Here is a 27,187-nt window from a genome sequence, read left to right on the forward strand (position 1 = left end):
CTTATCCACAGCTGCAATTTTGAAAATATGTTTCAAGAAGTAATGTTTTTGAGATTTGGAATGAAAACTTTTCATAAAGAGACTAAGATTTCTTTTAGGGAGGGCTTAAAACATTTATTGAGTAATGTTGTTAAAATAAATTACTTTTTAAGATAATTTTAATAATGTTTTAAAAAATAAAAATTTTGTTAAAAAAATAAAAATATTTAAGCCAAAGAAGTAATTGGATTAAGTGTTTATTTTTAACCAATCTTTCTGACAAAGTTTGCATATGCATGTTAAAGAAGAATTTTTTTGTAACCCTCTAACAGAACTGGAAAATGTATGAGAGAAAACAAAATTTTCTGTTTTGCCAAGCATCTAAGGAATGGTCCAGAGTATAGATAATTTCATCAGAATATTGGAAAGCTTTTTTTTTTTAGGGGCCAACATATGCATAGAATGCAAAGCTATATAATTAAATTAGGGGCAATTTTTTTGTGTTACTTAGTGATAGAATGCATAGAATTTTAATAATTATTTTTTATCTTATTTTTTACCTAGTCTGAAAGTTAAAGATAGCTATTATTGTTGAAACCAAAATAGAGAATTCTTTGGATTTATTGATTAAATAAAGCAGAGGACAGCAAGCAGTGGCCCTCATTCCAAATTAAGCCTGTTGCAAGGCAACTCATCTATTTATCATCTGTGGAGGTGATGCACTTTCTTGCTGCAATGACAGAGTTGAATAGTTGTGACAGAGCCCATCAATTTCACAAGGCCTACAATATTTACTATCTGACCTCTTAAAGAAAACTTATGCTGACTTCTCAAAGAAATACATGCATACATACATACCATACGTACATCACACCATATTATGGTGTATTTTAAAAATCATTTTGTGGAAAAATATTTGGATACAAAACCAATAAGCTCCTCTAAGATTGTCTCCATTTATGCTTCCCTGACCTACAATATTTATATTTTTGTCATAATTATAACCCTCCCTTTTTTTTTTTCCTGTAAGAGCATTTTTCATATAATGGCTGTCAATAGAATGATGAATTAATGCATTAATCAATTACTGAGCACTTGCTATATGCAAAAAAAGAAAGTACTAATGATATAAAAGTGAATAATGTTCCCAATCCAGTGGGAGAGTCTCAGATAATGTAAATCAACGCGTGTATTGTGTGCACAAGACAAGACATAATCAGGCCTGAAAGAAACTCAACTGTCGAGGAGTCTCAATTGCAGGGAGCTCAAGCCTAACTTAAAATGACTTGCAGAGAAAGAAATGACTCTCTTAACTGAAAATCCCCGGGTTTAATTGACTTCAGGTCTCTCTTCATCCAGGTGCTCAAGTGATGCAATCAGAAATCTGTCTTTCTCCACTTTTCTTGTTCTTTGTGTTGGGCTTCATTTTAACGTATTAGCATATTGGCTCCTGGCAGCACCAGGCTTATGTTCTTTAACTTTCAATCTTGGTTTTATGTTACCAGCAATCCTTTTTCCGGTGTTTTCAGCAAAAATTCCAAGTCTGGATATTATTGACTTCTCTTGGATTGCACGTGCATCCCTGATCCAATCACTGTGACCAGGGAGATGAATTAGGTAGGCATGGTTCACATCCCCAAATAGGTTGCAAATAAGAGCAAATGATTCTGCAGAGCAAAATCTGGATGCTTTTGTAGGGATGGGGGCTAGGTGGGCAAATAGATGCCAACATTCAGCTAATCTGCAAAGTTGTTCTAGGGGAAACTTTTCAATAATGCACTAATTCCATGTACTTAGGATTTCCTGCAGTAATCTTTCTTGGAGATATTTTGGGCTAAAAAGAATGTAGCTTTTGTCTTTGGTGATGTATGTTGAAAAAATATTCTATGAGTTAAGACTACACTAATGGTAATTTTTTTGGTAAAATTTTGAATTTCTCACATTATGTAAATCCTGGTAATTAGTTAATTTAGAAATTTGAAACTTCCGACAAAGCTTCTGGTTTTTAATATTTCTGGTAATGAAAATTTTTGTAACAAATGTGACTTTTTTCATTAAAAAAATTATATTTGAACTTTCTCTTAGTACCAAACATCTTACAAAAATCTCTCTAAAATTTAAGTATGAATACAAATATGACATGATTTTTAAATTAAATTTGATTCTCTTATTCATTATTATCTATGAAGTGAGTTTTAAGTATTTCCATGTGAACGTATAAAATTGTTATTGTGCTGTAGGAAAAGTACTGACTTGAAAATTAAATATTAAAATTATTTTAAGACTTTTGTACTTCTTAGAATTCTATTCCATTTCATGTTCTATTATTTCCTGAAATAAAAATGATTATGAAATTTGTATTATATAGTAATAAAACCTGAGTCTACTTTAAAGAAAACTTTATTCTTTAATTGTTGTATATGTAAATATATAGAGAGAAATGGAAAGGAAAAGTGTTTTGAGGATGTAGTTCTCCAAGAATCATGACCTTTCTAAATGAGCTGCCTTTCATTATTATTATTTTTTTTTTTGTGGCTTCTGTCATCAGCACTATTAATATCTAAAAGAAAGTGTCTTCTTTGTGAGCAATATTGTACTTCCACATACTATGTGACTTGCCTTTTTATTTTATTTATTTATTTTTGTGTGTGTGTGTGAGGGAGATCAGCCCTGAGCTAACATCCATGCCAATCCTCCTCTTTTTGCTGAGGAAGATTGGCCCTGAGCTAACATCTGTGCCTATCTTCCTCCACTTTATATGGGACGCCGCCATAGCACGGCCTGACAAGTGGTGCCTTGGTGCGTGCCCGGGATCTGAACCCGGGCAACCAGCAAGAAAGTGCCCGCACTTGACCACTACGCCACGGGGCCGGCCCCCTGACTTTCCTTTTTAAATTCATACAGGAGCCCTATGAAGTGTGGATACAATTATTATGATCATTATATAGATGAGGAGTTTGAGGCTTACAGAGTTAAGTAACTCATATATTGATAGTATTGATATATTGATAATTGACTGACCCAGGATTCATTGTCAAGTTTGCCTAATTTAAGCAAACATTTTTAACTTATGCAAGGCTGCCTCCTTACCTCTGTCATATAATTTGAAAATCATTATAATAAAAGCAATAGTAGATATATAAAACCTTTGTTAGCAAATCTTTTATGACTGCATATAATAATAATGTGTTTCCTCAGGCTTATCATTAAGTCAAGTCAGTATTAATTAAGATAAATAACATGAAATAACACCATAAAAAAACCAAAAATATCTTCATATTAGGAAAAAAATTAACCTAAAGTTTGAGTTGCTTTTATGCAAATGCCTGTCTTTCCTATTTAACATTTTTGACTCAGGATTCAGATTGTGGTTGGCAGTAACTGAGGCCTTCCTTTTTCTCTAGATTGATAGATTGATTCAAAAAGTTTTTTAATCAGTGATTTCTATATGCCAGCTGCCATGGTAAATGATGGTATAAAATGGCAAATTAGACCTCTGCATGAGTCAAATTCCTCAATAAGATTTATTTTACTTTTCTTCTTGTGGAAATCTATGTATAGAGTTGAGTTTAATTTAATTCAGCTAAAACAAATAGAATGTTATCATAGCTTTAGATTTTGAGTAAAAACATGTATTTTCTTTGGATTGCTGAGATTCTAGATATATTTGGAATATATTTTACTCACTGGTATAAAAGAAAAATACCTGCTTCCTTGTAAGTGTTGAAATTCAAGATTGGTGGTTGACTGAGTCCCACCTGTTTGGTTTTCTCCAGTGGCTTTTGATGCATTTTTTTAATCACATGTTTTTGTTTTGTTTTGTTTTATTTTTGTGAGGAGATCAGCCCCGTGCTAACATCTGCCAATCCTCCTCTTTTTTTTGCTGAGGAAGACTGGCCTTGGGCTAACATCGGTGCCCATCTTCCTCCACTTTATATGGGATGCCGCCACAGCATGGCTTGCCAAGCAGTACGTAGGTGCACGCCCGGGATCCAAAACGGCGAACCCCGGGCCGCTGCAGTGGAGCACGCGCACTTAACCGCTTGTGCCACCGGGTCTGCCCCATTTAATCACATGTTTTTGATGTTGAAATAAAGCATTAAATGTTCATTTTATTGACAAAAGGGCATTTATTGTTTTAGCGTGCCATGCTTTTCATCTTTCAGCGGATAACGAGACAAATATTATGAATGTTCTTCACTGCTTTCTTTTGGTGCCATCACTTACATGTATCACTGTAAGACAGCATCTTAAAATGTCTTTAAAAGATTACTATGAATCATTGGGTTAGTTTTTCTATATGAAGTTACACTTACATGTGATCATTTGCTGACTGAAAAAAAACTTGCAATAAAGCTACAAGAATTGGTTGGATCATACAAAAAATATATTATGTTATACTTTTTTTCACTGCTGCTTGCATGGAACTCAAGTCCTTGAAGATTAGGATAAACATTTCTTGGACCCCATCTCCCTTAATTTTGGAATCTAAATTTTAAAACCACATGTTACAAATGACTATGTAAGTGAGTTATTTGGTTCCTAGGTAAAATTCAAGTCAAGAAAAAGTTTGGCCTATGTTTGCCTGACTATTTTGTAAGTGTTGACAAGTGAAGACATAGTAGCTGTGTGCTACTTTCCTAGAGTGAGTCTCCACTGATGGAAAGAAGAGCCAATGTATGATTTAGAGAGTTGAAACAATGAATTTCCTAGCTTTGTCTACCTCCTCACCCAGCGTATACTATCCTGCTTTTCCATTGACTACTTGTTCATGTCCGTTTAGACATTTCAGATAGTTAGCCATTGCAGCTGCTTGGTTTTTATCCCCTGCTATTTTCTCTCTTTGCTGAACTTCCACTACATTTCTGAGTTGGCATTCTCTTAATGGCAGTCTCCCAGCATTCTTCTCCCCTTGAAAAGGAGCAAACACATCCTTCAGTTTGCATACACTTGCCAAATGTCTACTTTTCTGATGCTTTTTATTTGTAAAATGTGTTTACTTACCAAGTGGATTAAAATGCTTGAAGTCTGGTAACCAATAAAAACCATATGTGTTTTTTTGCCCCTTTGCTCCTGTCCATTCTTGTACATCGCTTTTAGGCTTCTGCATTTTCTTTCCATCATTTTTATGTAACTTGCTTCCAGCCGAGAAACCATGAGAGTGGCTTTCCCTCAAGCTGATGCAAGTATTGCTCTATAATTAGACCAGAGGGAATGCTGCCGAAGGAAACAGCCACCTTCTTCCTCGCCTTTAGGGACTGTCTGTCATCTCTGCACACACTCAAACTTCATAACCCTCAAGAGCCAAATCTGCAGACATACATACACACCTTACGTAAATAAATGTTCATCCATAATTGCATATGTTCGAAAATCTATTGCCAACCGGTGGTAACTCAAATCAATATCTGACAGTGTGGGAATTTTATTCACATAGGTATTGTTCTCTCTGGAGACTCAGTTCTTTAAAATGTGATGTAAAAATTTCCATTTAACACCAAGAGCCAAGAAACAAGGTTGTCTTTTTGATTCCATAGCTAACCGACTACCTAAACCATTTTTTATATTTGGTCTTCTGAGAAATTTGAGTCTTTTTGACTAATTTTGAACATGTCTCTTTCTTTGGAGAAAGAACAAACAACAACCACAACAAAACCCGATTATATAAATGTGTACGTATTGCATTGGAAATTTTTAAATATTTCAGACCATCTATTAGAAAACCAAAGGATGGATACCCAAGTTATTTCTGTTGACACCTGAGATTTAGGTTTATATCTTAATCTCTTTGGGGACAATGATAAACACTGGAGGGCAAGAGGCAGGAGTCTGTTAACAGAGTGCTGCTCTCTGCCACTATGCTACATTATAGCATAGTATCGCAGAGGAGCAGTGCTTGTTGAAGGACACTGGAAGTTTACCAGCAGCCATTCAGAGCTCCTATTGTGTGCACATCAACACAGTACTTCATTTGCCATTTTCGTAATGTAGATCTACTGTGACTTCTGCCCTCTCCCGTATTCTCTGTCTTAGTGGGTTGCACCACCAGCCATTCAATTTCTAAAGCTAGAGGCAGCCTTGGTTCCTCCCTCCTTTTAATTCCTGACAGTCCACCCAATCAAGACTTTCCAATTTTACCGCCTTAAATATTTCTTGAATTCACCCATTTTCTCCATCTCTGTTATGAGATCTCTTTGCCTGTAGGCCTTTACTCCATAGATTCATTTTCTACAGAAATGGCAAATTAACCTATATCAATAGCAATGAGAGTGTATTACCTCCTTGCTTTTAACACATTCCATGATTCCACTTAACCAAATAGACCAAGTCCACACTCATTTAATAACTAGCTGGATAACCTTTATATAAATCACATAATTCCTCAAAGCCTTGGTTTTCTCACTTATCCATGTGTTCAGGCTTATTAGGGTCATTGTGAAGATTACATAAGATAACGTACATAAAGCACTTTGCATAGTGCTGAACGTAGAGGAAGCGATCAATACATGTTAGCTACTATCGTTTATTAACATGTTATACAAAGTCTCTGTATTTGAGCATCTGCTCCCTTCTCTAACCTCTTCTCTTGTCAGCCTGTGCCTTCTGCTCCAAGAGCACGAAATGGCTTCTAGATCTCTACATTACCAAGCTGTTTCGGTTCCCTTTCTCTTTTTATTTGCCTGACGTGCCTTCTCTATTCTTTCATTAATTTCACCAAGATAACTTACTCATCTCTTAACACTCAATTCTGGTGTCACCTACTCCTGGAAACTTGCCCTGATATCCCCAATTCTCTCCAGGTTAGGGGTCTGTATTAGTTTCCCAGGGCTTCTGTAACAAAGTACCACAAACTAGGTGGCTTAAAACAACAAAATTTATTCCCTCACAGTTCTGAAATCAGAAATGCTTAGATGTCAGCAGGACCATGCTGCCTCTGAGACTCTGGATAAACTCCTTCCTTGCCTCTTCCTAGCTTCTATTGGTGGCTGTCAATCCTTGGTACTCCTCGGTTTGCAGCTGCATCACTCTAATCTCTGCCATGTCACAATATGGTGTTCTCCCTGTGTGTCTCTATATCTGTGTCCAAATTTCTCTCTTATAAGGACACACATCACACTGGATTAAGGGCCCACCCTACTCCATTCTGACCTCATCTTACCTAATTACATCTGCAACAAGATGAATTCCAAATAAGGTCACATTCTGAGGTACTGGGTATTAGCACTTAAACATATATTTTGGGGGGACACAATTCAACCCATAACAGTGACCCTTACGTGTACTTTCATATCACCTTGCATACATACGTATGTCATTGCACTTAACTCATTGAATGTTAATAACCTGTTCATGTATCTGTCTCCTCTAGTAGATTTCAAGCTCTTTAGAGCATGTGCCAAGTCTAATCTATCTTATTCTTCCTAGCGCAGGACACATGGTAGGTTTTTAATACATGTCAATTAAATGAATAAATTGTTGTTCACTATTTAAAAAACAGGTCTTGTGATACAAAAGATTACAAGGATTGATAATGTCACATAATTCCTAATAATCTGATTTTTATTTTCCCATTACTACAAAGGGAAAGAAAGTGGGAATATCTTAAATCAGGAACAAAAAGAATTTAGTTGTTTTCCCAGCATCCTCATTGTTAGTGCAGCCTTGGGGAAATTACTTAATTTCTTCATGCTTATCTATAAAATATAAATGAAAGAAGTTAGAGCTTACAAATTCATTTTCAAGTATTTATATTTTGCACTTTCCATTCTAGAACCACCAGAGACTTAATTTAATCAGAAAGTAGAGGCTACTTAAGAGGAGCCTGGTATGTCATGTTTGGTTTTTAACCTGGAGGGAATGAAGGGTCATCAAAATCAAGTGAGGTTTATGAAAAAAGCTAAACTAAAGGACCAGTAGTGAAGCTGGTTGGGAAGGGATCCTGTAGATGAGGGGAGCACACACAGAGTATGGGGCTGATTGGATGTTGGAGGGAGGGACGAGAAAGAGATTCAGGAAGCATTGTTGAAGGAATCTGTTGAACACCTTATCAAATGCCAGATAGGATGCTATAGATGCTGGAATCTAAAATTTGGGACTCCAGTAGAATGATATTTTTGATAAGTATAGGAGGCTTTACGTGTTTTTATCTGTGTTTCAGTGAGACATCTTTTGAGGTTATTATACCTTGTAATTCTAGTGTATTTACATTTCCCTCACTGCTCCCCACTTCATATTACCTTTGACGTAGGGAGGTGAAGCCCTGTTACAGTTGTTTTATGCAAGAGTAGAGTAAAATTCAGAAGGGTAAATGACTTGCTTGTACAGTTATTACTTTGAAAACGGTCTTTTGATTCAGAATCTTTTTCTTAAAGTAAAGCAAATATGTAATTTTAATCTTACTTTCTCTGACTATGCCCACATATATTCCATTCCTGTAATTACTGGAAGTCAACAGATGTTTCTTAATCATTATCTACGTTCAGGGAGGTCTCCTATAAAGTCAAAAATATTATGTGTATTTGGAGATGGACATGGTTTTAAAGTGAAGCACAATTTTCCCAAACTAAATGGTTTCCTATTTTGGTCTCTATGTTAATCAAGAATATTTTAATTAAGCTGTTCATGAATAAAATCTGATGGCATATTGATATAAAGATCACCATATATTAATAATTTTTGTTGATGGTAATCCCTTGTAAAGGAAGGAAAGTGAAGTGCACAGTGCTAGGTTGCTTTTTCTACTGAGTAACATTTCTTCACTGAACCTAATTGATAAAAAGTGAAACCATGTGGTTTGAATGCAGAATACTTGACTTGGTTGCCTGTGAAATTGTTTTATTTTACTTGGACTTCCAAATTAAAGACTTAAAAGACACCAATTTTTTTAGAAAACATTTATTTTATCTTTACCTTTTTAATAATTTAATTCTTACTATTTTTTTCATATTAATTATCATATATCTTCGATTCAGTAAACCAGCATTTATTGAGTATCTGCACCCTCTTGGGTTATATGTTGTGTTTTCCCATATGTTATTGCTTTTAAGTTGCAAAATAGTCACAGTTTATAATTACAAATAAACAGAAATTGAGGCCCGGAGAGGTTATGTATCTTTGTTTGTTTTTCACAATAGTATGGTTTCAAATGTAGGCTTCTGAGTTTAATTTTAGAGCACTTTCTATATCACTAATGGTATCTAACCTCTTGGCTGTGGAGTTTTTAAGTACCTTAAAATTATTTCACATTTCAAGCATTGTCAGTAACCTGAATACTTCCTTTGCACATTTTGCATATTTTTCAAATATGTATAAAATCCATTGTGAATAATACAATATAAATCCTTTTAAAAATAGCAAAGATATAATGATCACTTTCCATTATAGACTTTTGCAATCAAAACCAATAAATCTACAACTACTATTCTACAGTAGAATTCTATTTTTCTTAAAAAATGATATTCTTGAAAAAACTATATTTTTGAAAAGATTGGAAACCATTGCCTTACATCAGAGCATTTGCCTAATTAAGTGTTATAATAATATATGCGAATAATGAAGAGTCTAATATGTAGTAGGCACATAGTAGGTATGAGAGAAAACTTTATTTTTATTGTGCATTTGTTAGTTAGAAATATTTATGAAACTGTCTTTCTGTAAAGGAAACAATCCTTAAACAAAAGAACAATGTAATGACTGCTGAGTAATGTTGATATTGATTGTTATTTCATCTCTCAAGTTTAAGATATAAAGTAATGATTGTGTGTATTTCATCCTAAAATTTTCTAGAAAGGTACATTAGGCATTCTAGTACATATTTTATTTCTATTTCATGTTTGTGATTTCATAATCAAAAAGGAAACTCTAATAAAACATATAAGTGTTCAATCTTATCTGGGTTCAGAAATACAAAGTTCTTTCACTTAAACTTCAAATTGTAAAGAACATTTTTTAAATTTTCTATCTATAGCTATCTGTCTATCTACCCATCCATCCTCAATGTGGGAAGAAACACCAAATGCCAATCATTGAAAATGGCAGCAAAGGAAATAAATACATTGTATTTATGGAACTGTTGCTTATTCTCTTTAAAAAAACAGGTTGTGATTACCATTTTTTTTTTGTTCCCTTTTCTCTTTCACCACAAACCTTAAGTGGTTGGTAGCTTTCTCAACCATGCATAAATTATGAAGTGTATGTCTCAGATAACTCATTGTGTTGGGTTCAATACTGTAGTTCCATTTGAATATGTTTCTTTCAAAATGGAATAAGGACTACAACTTTGAAAAAGACAAATGTGAAGCACTTCCTGAAGACACTGTCTGTCATTATTTTAAGATGTCATAAATTGTCATCACAATCATTCTAAGATGGAACAACTAACGCTGTTATCATCTTAAGGCCCTCAGCAACTGTAGCAGAGGTTGTCCTGTTGTGAATGATATGTATCAGCTTTCTGGACATGTGGCAAACTGGATTTCCATTGTGCCAGAGTTCCTAGGTGACCTATATGTGTACGTTATCTCTAGAAAGAGATTATTTCTCATCTCATTACCAAAAATAAATGTAATGTTTTAGAGGCAGAGAGATGTACAGTAAATATCGGAGAATTTGGGAGAATTTTTCAGAAAAATAACTTCTATAAAAGGTGCATTGTATAGATGTTACTATGTAAAATTTTTAAAGAGCTAACACGTTATCGTTATCAGAATATGAAGTAGTTAATATGAATAGTCCTGAAAGAATTATCATCCTTTTTAAATTTTAAATATGCTTCAGAGTGATCATGAAATAATAAATGTTCACTTTGTTTTAAAAAGGAGAAAAAGTATTAAGCGACTGAAAAATCACATTTCTCTTACATCTCAGTGATAATCGCTGTTGCTACAAATCCCTCATGGCTAATCTCTACATTTATGAAGGCATACAGCTATACAAGTGTTTTTTTCAATGTTTTCATTTTAAATTTCAATATGGAATTTTTTTTCAGGTTGATAAAGAAAGAGTTACTTTATCATTTTTTAATGACTGTCTAGCATCAGTTAGTAGGGAAGCATTTTTATGTATTTAACTAGACTGTATACATTAAAATGCTTATACCATATACTTTCAAAGTAAAATATGTATTGTGCTTTAAATTTGAAAAAAGACTTTCTTTATATGTCTCATTTGTTTTTGTTTTTGTTTTTTGGTAACTGTGCTACCAACTTTAGAATATCTTAAATATGAGGTACTTTTTGCTAGAGAAGGGAACTTAAGAATAACATGTTAGATACTACTACCACAAACCCATCCTCTAACCGCTCCCCCCATTCTTCTTCACTGGCAAAACCCTGATTTGTTCACTCTCCTATAAGCAGCCAGGTGCTTTGGAGGAGACTGGGTATCTCTCTGGCTCTGTGATGTTGAACCTTCACTGGGTAAAACCAGTCATGGGGATGTCATTCCCCTTGTGATTGTTTTAGGCATAGGCATAGGCATAGGCACTGGCTAATTTTGGCCAGTGTTCTTAGGGTACTCTGCTGAGGGCTTCTGTGTAGAATACTGTTACTCTTAAAATGAGACACAAGATAGGAACTTTAATTTTATCTCCTCGATGGAACACCTGCAAATGCCGTGGCCATCTTAGGACCATAGGACAAAATCCAGAGAATTTCATCGAATCTAAGTCACTGTTAAATCTCTAAATTAACTGGTTTGAACCAACCCATCTTCCAATTTTTAATATATGAGGTGATATAATCCTTATTTTTAAGCCACTTTAATTTGTATTTGCTGTTTTTGCACCCTAAAGCATTCTGATACAATTAGAAATGTCTTTACATTTCTCCTGTATTTCTTGCTTTCTGGTGATACCATACATCAAAGCAAGTAGGATATATGCTTGAGATGAGTCTCTGTCTGAGGTGATGAGTGGACTTAATTAAGCAGAGCCAGCCCTGGTACCAGAAGTGAGAGATGAAGCACCTAAGAGGAGAAGGCCCCACGAGAATTACTGGTCTTCAGTCATTGGCACATATGGGCTTCCTTTAATAGTTTATTATGCTGCACCATGTCTGTTACATTATACTACAAAGCAGGAAGACAACTAAAATTATTTTTATGTAATACAAAAACTTACTGCTGCCCTCTTCAAAAAAGTCTGTATATGAGGACAAAGTTAGACAGAAAAGTTTATTTCTCTCTGCCGCGTATTCCAGCTTTGGAAGTCTTTTTTTGATACATGCAAAGATTGTGTATATTTGTGTGTGCATGTGTGTGCACACACGCACATACATGCACTCACATAGGATTATTTGTTTCTTTTGTTTAGCACTTTATTAAGAGCAAATGTGAGGAAGCCAAAGGCGTTTTTCCCAGCTCATCCTATGTTGTTCCTTATATAGTCTTTCATGTTAACTGACTTCAGTAGCCAACATTAGTAAAATTTCTTTTTCTTTCCAATTCTCTTTCTCAAGGTTTAATTTTATTTCTTTTTATTTTTCTCATACATAAATGGTTTGATTTGGAAATACCAAATATTGATGAGGAAAAAACTTAACTAAATTACTCAGTATGACATCCCTCATCTAACCCCTGTCATGCACATAGGACATTTTTGTAGCTCTGGGAAGAAAAGAATGCCTTGCAGCACTTGACTTAAGTTTGTCTGTGACTTAAAAAAGAAAAAAGAGTAGAATAACACAAGTAGTCCTGGAAAATAGATTCATATATTAATATCCTAACTAACTCTCAATGAAGTAATGAAGTGGGCATTGTCTTCATTTAAGAAAAATACATGTGTATAAAATATATATACATATAAAAATATTGCTCCTTTTTATTTAGGAGAAAAGGAGCAATGCTTCTATGTGCCATACTTTCAGATAATGAAGCAGACACATGCTCTGATTTATTTGGTTAACCATACATGCAAGTAAAGAATGTTCAGCTCACAAAAGCTGCCACAAGTAGATGGTAGTAAGCTAATACATATTCAATTCCAATTATTTTTAAATGAAAAGTTTTGCATAATTCTCTATAGCCATTGTTATAGCATTCAACTACTGCTAGAAAATTAGAGCTTGGAAATCACTGATACAGAACTAAGGACTGAGATGCTTTTCCAAGCAATGTTTGTGAATATTTTAATTTTTTTTTTTTTTTTTTGCTGAGGAAGATTCGTCCTGAGCTAACATCTGTTGCCAATCTTCCTGTTTTTGCTTGAGGAAGATTCACCCTGAGCTAACATCTGTGCCAGTCTTCCTCTATTTTGTATGTGGGTTGCCATCACAGCATGGCTACTGATGAGTTGTGTAGGTCTGCGCCCAGGAACCGAACCTGGGCTGCCAAAGCGGAGCATGCTGAACTTGACCACTAGGCCACAGGGCTGGCCCCGGTGAACATGTTAATTTTAAAAGCACATTTTTATTTATTTTGAACACATGCTTTTATGAATTGTACTCGTGTTTGACATAGCTAATCATTTTATTTTTGGAGTGGGCTCCATAAATATCATATGGATGTTGACTGATGATTATGATAATTTCTTCTACCAAATATTACCCAGAGACATGTGGAATATTTGGAAATTGGACTTTCTTGCTTACCACATTTTGAAACATTTCTATATTTTCTGAGTATTATTAAGTCAATTTGAAAAATTTTCAGGAATAAGCCCTTAAGGTTCATAAATTTGTAAATTTATATTATAATAATAAGACAATCTGAAAAGATTTCTATTTTTTAAATTACCACTGACAAAATTTAGAACATAGACAAATAACATCTTTTTATTGCAGTAGAGAATTAGTATTTTAAATTGGATTTTGTCAAAATAAAATTATTTCAGTCTGTAAACATGAAATATTAATTTTTTATTTGTTTGTAGAAAAGTATAATAACACAGAAACATAAATTCAATTTAATATGAATCAATGGGGTTTCATTAATAATTTCATAATGTTTGATATTTCACGTTGTGAGGTTTTATATAAATCCAAAATTGAAACTTCGATCACAATTTCTGTAAAATGCTTTAAAAGTTGACTTTATTGGTCAGGTAGATCTACCTCAGTTTCCCACATCTATAGCAATAAGCTTTATGCACTGAGAATTCCATTGTGATCAAACAAAACAAACATATAATGTCTTTTAGCCAAATTATACTCAAAACATTTATTTGCACTGGAAGATAGTATATGTAACTGGAGGTCTGTACATCCTTTTAGTAAATAAAACTGCATTATAGAGACATTAAACACCTTAGCCATGCTCCACTGCAGTGACATCCATCTTACTGTGAAGACTTCTTCAAGGTGACTGTCTCAGGAGACAGTTTTCAATATGTCTTTTTACTTAAGTTCTTGTGCTAGGCTGAATAATGGCCCCCCAATGATGTTGGCATCCTAATCCCCATAACCTGTGAATGTTACTTTATATGGCTAAAGGAACTTTACACGTGATGAAGTTAAGGCTTTTGAAATGGGCAAATTATCCTGGATTATGGAGGTGGGCCTTAAATGTCATCACAAGGGCCCTTATAAGAGGGAGGCAAAAAGGTCAAAGAAGGAAGAAGGTGATGTCATGTCAGAATCAGGGTGAGAAAAGGTGATGTAATGTGGGTCCACAAGCCAAGAAATGAGGGGACAGCCTCTAGAACCTGAAAAAAAGCAAGAAAACAGATTCTCCCCAGAGCCTCCATATGGAAGCAACCCTGCCAACACCTTGGTTTTAGCCGTATAGGACTCATTTTGAACTTCTACTTCCAGACCTATAATAGAATAGATTTACATTGTTTTAAGCCACTAAGTTTGTGGTAATTTGTTCCAGAAGCAACAAGAAAACTAATTAGTACCCTAGTTTCTACAATCCTCCTCGCTCATCAGTTTGGTCATATTTTCACTTGCCTGTGTCAAATTACATTTCTCTAATATAAAGGAATATTTGTAAAATCATGTATAAAAGAATATAGAAAATAAAAGACTTGAGGCTAGAGAATCACCTTGTGAATCACAGAACTTAGTTTACATGCATTGTCACAGTGTGTTTTCTAAGATCCTGCCATACTTTCAGTTTATGATTTAGAATCAACTTTCTCAAAAATGAAACAAATTAGAGGCTTTATCACTTTTGTTACTCTTCTTAAATTGCCACCTATATTGTCAGTGGACAACATTGGCAGACTCCTTTGTGAAGGCTAAGAGTATAGCTAAAATATAAGAATGAGAGAATTTTTTTCATATTTTTAATGATGATGATTGATTTCTGTTTTCTCTGACCACTTAGTTCTCTTACCGTTTGAGATCTAGATGATTCCTTTCTGATGTATATATTCATATTCTACCATGAGATAATTGCCTTATCCTTCCCAGGCTTATAAGTCCAAAATGAATGCCATGTCAGCAGGTCTCAGACTGAAAGGCAGTGGAAAATAGGGAAAGTACTGTTTTAAGGAGGAAAAAAGAGTTCTGTTGATTCATATTGAACAAAATACCCTTAATAGTCACACGTTAATTTATGTTTTCTTGTAGTGCTACATTCCATCCTGAGAATTAAAAACTCCTATTATCCTGATTACCTAGATCGTTTTCAGAGTTTAAACGTTAACATATTATGAGGAATGGTGCCTTTTTTTTCTTGCATTAACAGATATCTTTAAAACTTTTTCCTCATAGAGCATAGTGCCTTATTCTTACATGACTCAAACATTGATTTGTCATATGTTAGATGCTGTGAGCTACTTGGATATGCTAAGTATATCTGTGTTTCTTCATCACACATGCTTTTGTATAAATATCACTTGATAAGTGCTAATGTAAATTCGTATCACTAATGTTGGTAACAAAAAGACACTCACAATGCACCTTTTTTAAATTTACACTATCATATCTTGTCATTCCAGTGATTTTCAGTGGAGTTTTGTATATTTATATGGCTGAGGCATCAACAGAGAAGTTTCTTAACATTCCTAAGAGTGGCTTGTTTGTACACACTGATTTTAGAGTGTAATAACATGTGATTGAAGGATTTATTAATGGAGAACCCCTGTAGATTACACTCCCAGAACATAAATACAATATTTTATTTGAATTATTTTAATGGTACTATATTAGATTAGTAGAGCTGTGGAACCAACCATACCATCCTTATATGTCTGTTATGTGAGAATGTTTTAAACTATAGTAATACTTAAGGCTCATTTTTATATGCTTCATCTATAAATTTGTCATAACCAAACATCAGATAAGGGGCTACTAATTTTTATCTGGATAATGGAAGTCAAAATAAACATCACTTTATTGAATTTAGCAGAAAAGACACTAATTAATTTATTTCATATATAATAGGAACTTATCTGAATAGTTGATATGTACATAAGCCCAGCAATATCATTTTTACTATATACTGCGGTATACTGTGGCAAATAGAGGAACTTATTTGCCCAGGGACGCCTTTCCCTATCATGCTTAACTAATTTTGTTCTTATACTGCCATGAACCATATTGGAATGAATAAGTTAGCAGCAAATGATTCTGTATCCTATGATTATGTGTATCCTCCCTGGCAGTCATCATAAGATATCTTTTAAAGTTAAACAATACTGCTTTAAAATCAGTGCTAATAACCAATAGCATTCAACATATTAATTATCATATTAAATAAACTTGATCAATGAAGGGCAACTATACTTAAGTTGGAGGTTTATATGTAAGTTGAATTAAAACAACATGTTTTTGTTCTTTTTTTTCTTTTGGAACAGTCTGTGTATAAATAAATATTCATTCTTTCTATTACTCCTACCTTATGTTCAGAGATTGATCTTTCCGAGTGCTGCATGCCATTTTGGGTTCAGAGGGCCTGGTTATGTTATCACTGTAAATAAACCTTAATACTTTCTTAAAATTATGATATTTTCTCATGAATATCAGTGAATTAGGATGCATTTGACCATATTAGTGCAGTCTTTTCTCATCCTTTATTGTAAGTTTTAAAAATATCTTTAATATCAGGGATATTGAAAATCATTTTTAAATTTATATTTCTATTAAAAGTAAATAATGAAAATTTTGGTTTAAAGCACATGAGAACATTCAATTATTTTATTTCACTTTTATTATCTATAATATTTTAAAATGAATTTACTTGTGACAATTTTGATGTGACTATAAAAGTACTCTTACTGGTGCAAATTGTTCAATAATCTTTAATCTAATATTAAGTTAATTTCATTTTGACTCACAGTAACTGAAATCATAAAATAAAACAAGAAGACAGACCTTTAAACTCTTGTTTTCAAAATGTAGCTAGTTTTTAAACAATCAATATTACTTATACAGAAATAATATTCCAGAGATTGTCTACTTTTCTCCTTTTGATTTTTAAGAATCTTAATTTATAAATTATTTAATTAATTTATAATATTAATTTATAAAGCATTTGGTATAGAAATAGTAATGAAAAGCAAATGTTGTAAAGCATTGTTTTCTACAGAACAGTAATGACAGTGACTGCAATATGTTGTTGGTATAGCATGTTTTGGTTTATATACCTCTTCACATACAGTATCTCATCAATTACAAGGCTTTCTTGATTCATCTTTAGTTAAGGTTAAGTAAGATATTTTGGACTCACAACAATGTCTAATGTTTATAACAAATGGTCATTTGTTTCAATTTTCTTGCATATGCATAAATACTTAGTATTTTTATAACTTAAATAATATGTAATATGTAAATTGGTCGATGCATGTATATGGATGGAGGGATGTGTATAGTGTCCATATTATATATATATATAAATTTTTTTTTTTTTGGTGAGGAAGATTGGCCCTGAGCTAACATCCATTGCCAATCTTTCTCTTTTTGTTGAGGAAGATTAGCCCTGAGCTAACCTCTGTGCCAGTCTTCCTCTATTTTATATGTGCGATGCTGCCACAGCATGGTTTGATGAGCAGGGCGTAGGTCTGCGCCTGGGATCTGAACCTGTGAACCCCAGGCCACCAAAGGGGAGTGAGCAAACTTAACCACTAAGCCACCAGGCCAGCCCCCATATTATATTTTTTTAATCTAGTCTATGGAAAAACCCATTTGAAATTCTTCTTGATTCAAGATAATTTTCTGTGTAACAAACACTTCCATAGTTGTAAATTTTAACCTTTAGGCCCTATTCATAAATTACTAGTAATCTACCTGTTGATATCAAGCACTGACTTTTTAAATAATAAAAGATTTGTAATTGCCCTTCTATATCCGAAAATTATTAGAATAGACATAGCTTCTACGTGAATTTTATTATTAGAGCTGTAGTAATTAGAATAAAAGGTTGATAATAGGGAGTAAAACAACAGTAGACCAAGAAAGAAAGTTTTATATATATATATATATATATATATATATATATATATATATAAAAACACACACACATTTGAAATTTGGCATAATTTAATCCCTGGAGTTCAGAAATGATATTACATTTACAGAATATTTACATTTCACCAAATTTTATCTTGTATATTTCTTTCATTTTTCATTATATCTAGTTAAAATGTGTTCCTGATAATAGCCAAGTTTTCTTTCACAACTATGGAAATAACTAGTATAAGTTTTTATAGCTGCTCATTGTATAAAAACCTGAGATAGATTTATGAGTTTATTTTTTCAAGGAGTGATGTGAAAATTGTATTCTTTAACTGTGAAAAACATGTCTTTTAATTTGAGACCGCTTCTTCAAATGGGTTTTCTTTGTAATAGGGAAGTATTGCTATTTTTTAAAAGTTTGAGTACACTAAAATGGCAAGCTATCTATCTGCAGTGCACGTGTGAGTGTAACGACATTTAGATTAATGTATAATGTACAGCTGTCTGATGATCATCCTCAGACATTAAATATACAAGAGAACTTTAGAACATGTTGACCCTCAGGATTAACTGTTATGCTAAATCGCCTGATGAGTATGGAACATTGGCTTTTATTAATCTGTCACTGATAACACGGAATATATTTTTCAGCTTAAGACGTTCAGTAATGAATCAGCTTTCATTTAGGGACTAAACAAAATCCTCCTTAAGCCTGACAAACGGTAGCCTCAAGTAAACACAAAGCACTTTCACTGTAAATCAAAATGAGTTCAGGTCTAGATGCTCCTTATCCTGCCAGTCCTCGCCGGGATTCAGAGGTATATGTCATATCAGAGCATAGAGCATCTTTTTAAGAAAGTGACAGAAAAATCTAGGCCTGAGGTATTATATTTCTGAGATGAATAAACAAGAACATAGAACAGAGGATAATTAGAATGTCTCATCCTGTACACTTAGTGCCAATATTTTGGGTGGGAAAAACCATTATTTTTCCACAGAATTGTCTACCTATTGATAAAGTATTGAATTTAGAAAGTTTCTGAGTAAAATTTACCATAACAAGGCCACTCTGAACTTGGGTGTCTTTTTCAGAGTAAGAATTAATTTAATTATATGTATATTTACCCATGATTAAATGTGAGTGGCTCAGATCTGTTTAGCCCAATTGCCACAAAGGATGCCTCAGTTTTATTTCTATTTAAATAGCAGTATTTGACTAATCTCTTTGGAGATTCAAAGTTATTTGAAATTATAGAATATTGGTATCTGTGAACGGCAATCTGTGAGATTAATGTCATTATTTGGCTGAACACAAGGAGAATCAACTCTTAAAAATGGTTTAACTTATGGGGTTAGTTATTATTATATTAATTTATATAAGTTAGATTTTAAGATGTGTATATATATATATATATATATATATAAAATATATTATTTTTTTTTAGTGAGGAAGATCAACCTTGAACTAACACCTGTTGCCAATCCTCTTCTTTTTGCTTGAGGAAGCTTGGCCCAGAGCTAAGATCTGTGCCAGTCTTCTCCTATTTTGTATGTGGGTTGCCACCACAGTATGGCTTAATGAGTGGTGTAGGTCCATGCCCGGGATCCGAACCCACGAACCTAGGCTGCTAAAGCAGAGTGTGCCAAACTTAACCACTATGCCACCAGGCCGGCCCCAATTTTAAGATATATTTTAATATTTAAATATTAACTTTAACAGATTTTTTTTAGGTTTAGCTAAAAGCTTTTCAGCATCATATTTTCACTACCTTTAAAATGAATGCCATGATAAGCAGTGAATTTATTTTATAACTTTCTAACAAAACTCTGTGTTTATATTTTCTTAATTTTTTTTTTTTTATATTAGGAGTGAGTGTTTCCTATCAAACAATCCTTCTTACCTGTCTTCACATTGGCAGTATCCTGTGGACCAGTTAGTTTGCTTAAGCACGATTTAAAATCTAACTCAAAATCATGCTATGTTCAATCAAATACTAAATTAGTTAGTATGAATAAACTGAATGAATTGATTTTTATGTCTAGTTTTTTTTTTAAATATACTGCAGATATTTCCTTAATAAGTCTGAAACCCTAAATTGGCCAAAACTTTATTTAAATCTGTGTAACAGGAGCTAAAGTGAAATGAGTATTGATGTTAATAATGATTTAACTTTGCATAAACTCATTATTTCTTCTTTTCTTGTCTTTTGCCTTCAGGTGCAATAACAGGACCCAGTGTGCAGTGGTGGCTGGTCCTGATGTTTTTCCAGACCCGTGTCCGGGAACCTATAAATACCTTGAAGTGCAGTATGAATGTGTCCCTTACAGTATGTATATTCATATAATTTTCTTATAAAAAGAAATTAAGCTGTATTTTGCATGCATTGACAAAATATTCTCTATGAAAACATAAAAATAATCACATAAATTATATGAACAGAACTGGCTAATTTTAATTTTTCAGGATAATAAATGCTCCCTACCATTGGAAGGATTAGATGTTGCTGCATAATATTGCAGCGTATAATTTTGACTATATGTTTCTATACATCGGTACCTATTCTAAAACTCTTTTCTTAATGCAAGAATATAAGTACTTAGAAAAAGGTTGAAAGAGTGGTATGTTAACCTTACATCCCTCCAGATCCAAGCAAAAGAAAGCAAAAGTGAATAATATACTTGTATATTTAGTGATATAGAAGTTGATAAATTTTGAATTTGATAGAAGCAATTATATCTAAGCTTTCTGTGCTATGAACATTTTGATGATTAAAAATGTATTCATTCAGAGAGGGCAGACTGAAAAGAAAATACAAGGATTCCATGAACTCTTGGAAAGCACTCTTTCAAATCTATTTGAAATTCCAAAGCACTCTTCAGAATGTATCTTTTACAGCCTCAAAAGCGTGTCTTTTCAGCCTTTATGTCAGATATGGTATATGCCAACAACTTATTTTTTCTTCAGGAATAATGAAGAATCAAACAGTCAAAAATGAAACATTTTCTGATTTTTTTACCCAAAGGAAGAATCACTATCTCAAATAAAACATTTTTGATCTAACTAGTTAATTAATCATGAGATTTCTTAGTGAAGATCATTCAGGAAATCCTGTATTCTCATCTTACATGTTCAGCTGATTCCAGAGGTATAAAACACCTGGGATCATAAACAAATCCCAGGTTCTGACTTCCTTTGACATCTCAGAAGTGAAGTATCTGGGGATCAGCAAGTTTACGGTGCCAAGAGATAGTTCTAGGCTTGCCTCATTTCTGCTTATTGAAGAAGCAGCACATTACTCATGAGCTGTCATTGTGCGTATTCCAATAATAGAGAGCAATTTGGCCAGCAAGAGAGAGTTGAAATTTTTAAATAATGATGAAAACAATCAAGAGAAAATTTTATTTTTGCTTTATTTATAGTGTGAATGATTAGAGAAGGTTTATCTAGTGACTTTTTATAAACTCATTTTCTTTGTTATGAAAAAGCCTAAATGTATAGGTTTTATTGAAATCTCACTTGAGGTTATGCTTCTTATATTGTTATCTCCAGAGACCTTTCTATGAAAATGTAAAGCTTGTACTGACCATTTATTGTTCATTACTGATATTTTAAAGAAATAACATTTGTAGTCCGTTTTGGAACTGTGACAATTATATTTGTATTGCATAATAAGATCTTTGTGAAATATGTAGAACAGCTGATTCCAAAGGCATTTTATAAAAATATACAATAAGATATACCTCATTTTTAAAAACAGTTGTAGTGAGCTTACAATCCTACTTTTGAAACATGAAAGCTGAAATAGAAATGTCAAATTACAGATTTTTTCACAGTTTTTAAAAAGTAAAGATTTTCACAGCTGTGTCTTTAATTTTCTGTATTTCTTCAGAATTTCTTTGAGGATAGCTACTCCAAAATCCTCTGCCAAACTCATTCTGAAAAATCATCTACTTAAATCATTTCAGCATAAATAAGAACTTGCTCGTGGTTTACCACAAATTTCCTGTCTCTCAAAAATTTCCAGAGATGAGCAATTTGATTCCTGAATATCTTATATTTACAGGTTTCTGATAATTCTGAAAATTTACTGATTGCCTTAGAAGTATGTCCATATTATATTAAATATTTATTCAATTTTTTAAATTAAATAAGAATTATAAACTTAGGTGCAACCGCTTGCCACATGATTGTGTTTAAATTATCTTCAGTATATTTCACTTAAAAGTATAATGCATAATTGGGAGTTCTTTTAGTATATTTAACATTATTTTTAAAGAAAATAATCCAAAAGAAAGTATAAACTGTGAAATAAACTATAGTGACTCATTTCAAAAATAGGTTGGCTTAGCAGAAAGACAACCAGAAATCAGGAAGCCTGGGTTTAGAATACAGTCTGGTTACTTAACAAAAACCCTGGGTCCTTAGCTCAGGTAAGCTATTAAAATTTTCTGAATCTCACCTTGTAGACATTCCCTGATCTGTAGTAAATTGTGATTTAGATCAATACTAAGCTCTTTTTCTTGTCCCTAACATAAAATACACAGACTTTTCCAACACTGAGAAGATTCACGTATTTAAAATAGCTATCATTTATTGGCACTTACCACATGTCATTTACTACCCGGGTTAAGTGTTTACATACATTATTTTATTTAATTCTCCCAATATCCTCCCTGTGTTAGGTATGAGTATCACCATTTTACTGAAGAGGAAACTGAAGCTCCATTGGATAAGTAAATGTCTCCTGTAAAATGTAGAATAGCTAGAAAATGGCAGAGTGAAGATTTGAGTGTGTCTCTAATTCCTGTTCTGAAGGACACAATTATAGTTTTCCCCATAGATGTTTCCTTTTATATTTTCATGAGTTATTCAATTTTGTTCAATATTTAACTCTTACAGTTTTCATCAGTACAGTAATGGTACATGGTGAAAGCAAGTGAACGATGAATGACTCTTTTTCTTAGTTCTTTTGCTACTTACTTTTAAAAGGTTTGTATTCTTTTCTTAAAGCAGCTGAATCACTGCAAACTTTTATTTTCCCAAATAGCTAATGAAGCTGTATGGCAAAAACTAGTTTGTGCTATAAAAATACCAGCCACAATTTAGAATGAGGCTCTTATCAAGGAGTAACTTAAGAAGTTGTTTAAATTAGCTGTATTGTAAGAGAAAATCTTTGTACTTAATACACTTGTTAAAAGACGCCTATTATATTAGTAGAAGCAAACTTCAGATTTAGGATTCAATATTTATATTTTAAAATTTTCTAATTAAACAACTGAATAAACAATGAAACAATGTTAGGTTCTATTTTTTATACAATGCAGTAATATTCATTTTCATTTTGAATTTAAGATGGCAGACTTTAGTGTATATAGTGATATATTTAGTATTTATGAAAGTTTTCTTCTTAATATTGATATGTAGAAAAAATATATTGATATTTTCTTTCTTTATACATGCTCTGTGTGTATGTATGTGTATATTTTTCCATGGTAATATTGATTTTTAAGGTGGTACTTTTTCATGGAAAAATATAGAAAAAATGAAAATATAGAAATATAGGAAAATATAAATATTAATGATCTATAAGCATATTAGAAGTAATACAGACAAAAAAATTCAGCAAAGTTCATTGTATCACACAGGAGAAGTAGAGTTAAAAATATCTAAGGTAAGCTTGCAGTAATTTTTGCACAGAGTTTTAGGAGTCAGTAAATAGGTGCATAATTGAAAAATTTCAGTTTTAGAAGAACCTTAGCCTAAATTAACCAAATGGTATGACTTTTTAAAAAAAAATGCTGATAGGAAAGAAAAGAAGAAAAATTAGTGACTGTAAACAATTTAGTGAGGCTGCCTTCTTTGACTATCTTGTACTCAATTTTTCTGAATTGCCAAAGTTATATTTAATCTTTTCTAAGTCTTAACTTCTTCCTACTGTCTGTATTTGCTTGTTTGGGTTCACAGATACCCTGTCTGTGACCAAATTTGGGGGCAAATGAATCAATACTTTTCTCTGTTCCTGTTATATCTTAGTTCCGATGCGACTTTTATAGCCTTTGCATTTTCTTTTGAGGTTTGAATTTCCTCCTTAGTGATATTTTCTTCCCAGGAGATGACCCAAATATTCAAGAAGTTAAACCTCACTGATTACGGATGTACATTTTTGCTCTCTCATCTTCCTTCTTCTCACCCCACCTCCATCACTTCTGGCCTGATCTGGGATGGAAATTGTGGCGTCTTCAAGTAGAGCTTCCTTCATGTAGCCAGTTTACAGGGATGACTTGTGTTAGAGAGAAAACAATAAAACAACTAACCACCTACGCAGAGTATTTCTGAGCAAAGAATCTTTACTTTGTATCCTGCTGGCAATTTGTCTTTCTTCCAAGGCATATAATTTTACGCACATTACACTCAAAAAGTGCTTGTCTTCTCTTACAATCTGGCTTTTCTCTTCAGTCCTTTGTTTCTTCTTTTCAGAAATACAAAGCACATATTACTTATTCTAGCAATCTTCCTTCAAGGTGGATTTTCTTAGGAAATAGATGGGGGAAGCACACAATTTGGAAAGCTACTTGAAATGAGTGTTTTATTAACCAATCTTATGTTATGGGACTTACAGACTTTCTCACCATTCGTATTAGCCAGCTGAACAGTTGTGAGGGGATTGTCTTTATGGAAAGACATGCAAAATGAGTATTATTGGAAAATGAATATTTACAAATAATTATATTATCTGTTAGTTTTGTCTTTTTTACTGTAGGAAAAAAGTATTATACTTTTTTGCAGCATTTAAAACATAAAAATGTCTTTAAGTATGTGTTTAGTTATAATGACTAAATACATTTTTGCAACTAATGTTCAAATCAGTGAATATTTTAATATGTGCATAGTTTGGTTCCTCTTATGTAAATAAATAATTACATATTTTAAAACTCCTGCTGAAATTAACCCATATGTTTAATTTTTAAAAATCACAGAAATGTCAAGATATAATTTGATTCCCAATGCCTCTGCAGTTTTCCAGTTTCTGACAAATAGGAGACATTCAATAAATATGTATTGGATGATTGAAAGAAAAAAGAAAATATAGTCAAAATTGCTCCTCCAAAAGTATTATGTTCATTGCTAGAATGATAAACACAAGAAACTCCCGTGTACAAACAAGACCTTATTAATTCAAAGGGAAGATCTATGGTAAAAATATAGATTATATGAATTTTAGTTTCTCCAAAATGCTTGGTGATTGTGAGTGTATCCTGCAAGAATGCTACTAGCATCCAATTTGTTTTTCATCTTATTCCTCTGTATGTCTTCATATAATATAGCAAGTATTGTCCCGTAAATATCACTCCCTCTGTAAGAGGAGTATCAGTTATCTAAATTCTCTTTTTTAGAATATTTATAACAATAGAAACAAAATTCATCCTTTCTTTCTTTTCTTCTTTTCCTCTCCATTACAGTTTCTTTCTTTCTCTTTCAAATAGTTTCTTTCTGCTTGACAGTATCTGGCACCTAAGAGATAATTCATAAAGCTTTTGCAAATGAATTGGTGGTTATTAATAGTTAATTTAAACTTTGCTTGTATGCTAAAAATATTATATATTCATAAAAATTGTTATCATCAGTTTGGAAAACAGGAAGAATAGGTGGACTATACTTTCTTGGGCGTCCTCATCCTAAACTCTCTCATACCTTTTTCTAGCTGCTTCATACGTTCCTGGAAATTATTCTCAGCTAGATTATATTGTTTTCTTTCAAGACCTCCCTCTTCATTTTCCTTCCATCACTCAACATCTATTACAGACCAGGCACCATGCTAAACGCTAGGGTAGAAACCTAAGATAAAGATTCTGCCCTCAAGGAATTTAGTCAAATGGGGCTCAAGATCCTCAAAGTTACAGTCTTATTAGTTCAGCAAAGCAGTTGAGCATTTCACATTAGCGGAGTACGGAGAAGACACACCCATCCCATAGTGGCTGATGTTTGTGTGGGGCAGGCTGCGGGTATCTTCAGGGAGATTTTCTAGAGATAACCCTTGAGCTGAGTCTTAAAGAATGAATAGACTTTAGTGAGAAGGGCAACCATTTTTAGCAGGTGGGACAATGTAAGATAAGCAATTGTTTTGGTGAATGTCAAACCAAAATGGTTTGATGTTGCATAAAATACAAAACACAGGAGTGACAGGAGATGAACTCATAGATGAGCGAGGTAGAAATCATAACTTCCCTGCATGCTGCAATTCCTCTGGGTCCTAATACCCATCACAGTGTGGAGCACAAAATCAATAACCTATTTCTGAATGTAACTAACTGATATATTAATGAGAAATGTTTGTTTGCAAATCTGCAAAAACTAATTTTGACTAACTTAAGTTAAAAAAAAGAAGCTTTTTTTGGGGGGGGAAATAGAGAGTAGTAGTTTCAGAATCAAAGGGAAAAGGGTGAAAAGCAGGTCCAATAAAATAAGATCCAGTGATCTAGAGAGCAAGAAGTCGTGGACAGTCTCTTAAGGACTCCATGTCCAAATGAATCAGTTTCAAAAATGTTCTAATTCCTGTAACGATCCAGGCTGGGACATCAAGATTGAATGAAATCCAGTATCCAGCTGTTGTTTCCAAGGAAGGAGAATGGGGCTGGCAAAGAACCTACGTGTGGTAATGAAGGATCGGATCCCTCAGTAGACTTTAGAGCAGACTGCAGGTTAGGGCCTTAGGCCAAATACAGCCTGCAGGGGGATTCCTTAGGCCTTAAACACTCAAAACACTTCAAAGTCAGATTTAACATGAAGTCTGGAGAAACACTGGGCCTGCGTTCCCTTGGGCAACAAAGGCTAGAGCTGAGTAGAGGCTGCCCATTTTAAATAGGGTCTGTTC

The 27,187-nt window shown here is 33.3% G+C and overlaps 1 protein-coding gene across 19 annotated transcripts in view; it reads left to right on the forward strand.

Annotated features, from left to right (window-relative positions):
- ADGRL3 (adhesion G protein-coupled receptor L3) overlaps positions 1–27,187 on the forward strand; it is an 812,769-nt gene that overhangs the window by 426,495 nt on the left and 359,087 nt on the right. For all 19 annotated transcript variants that reach the window (XM_087434392.1, XM_087434383.1, XM_087434386.1 and 16 more), the window contains one exon: positions 20,532–20,641. In XM_087434392.1, coding sequence (XP_087290518.1) covers positions 20,532–20,641 — 110 coding nt within the window. The remainder of the gene's footprint in view (positions 1–20,531; positions 20,642–27,187) is intronic.

The sequence above is a fragment of the Ceratotherium simum genome, chromosome 8, assembly GCF_057802395.1.
Source record: "Ceratotherium simum simum isolate JZ-2026a chromosome 8, ASM5780239v1, whole genome shotgun sequence".
Classification (NCBI taxonomy): Eukaryota; Metazoa; Chordata; class Mammalia; order Perissodactyla; family Rhinocerotidae; genus Ceratotherium; species Ceratotherium simum.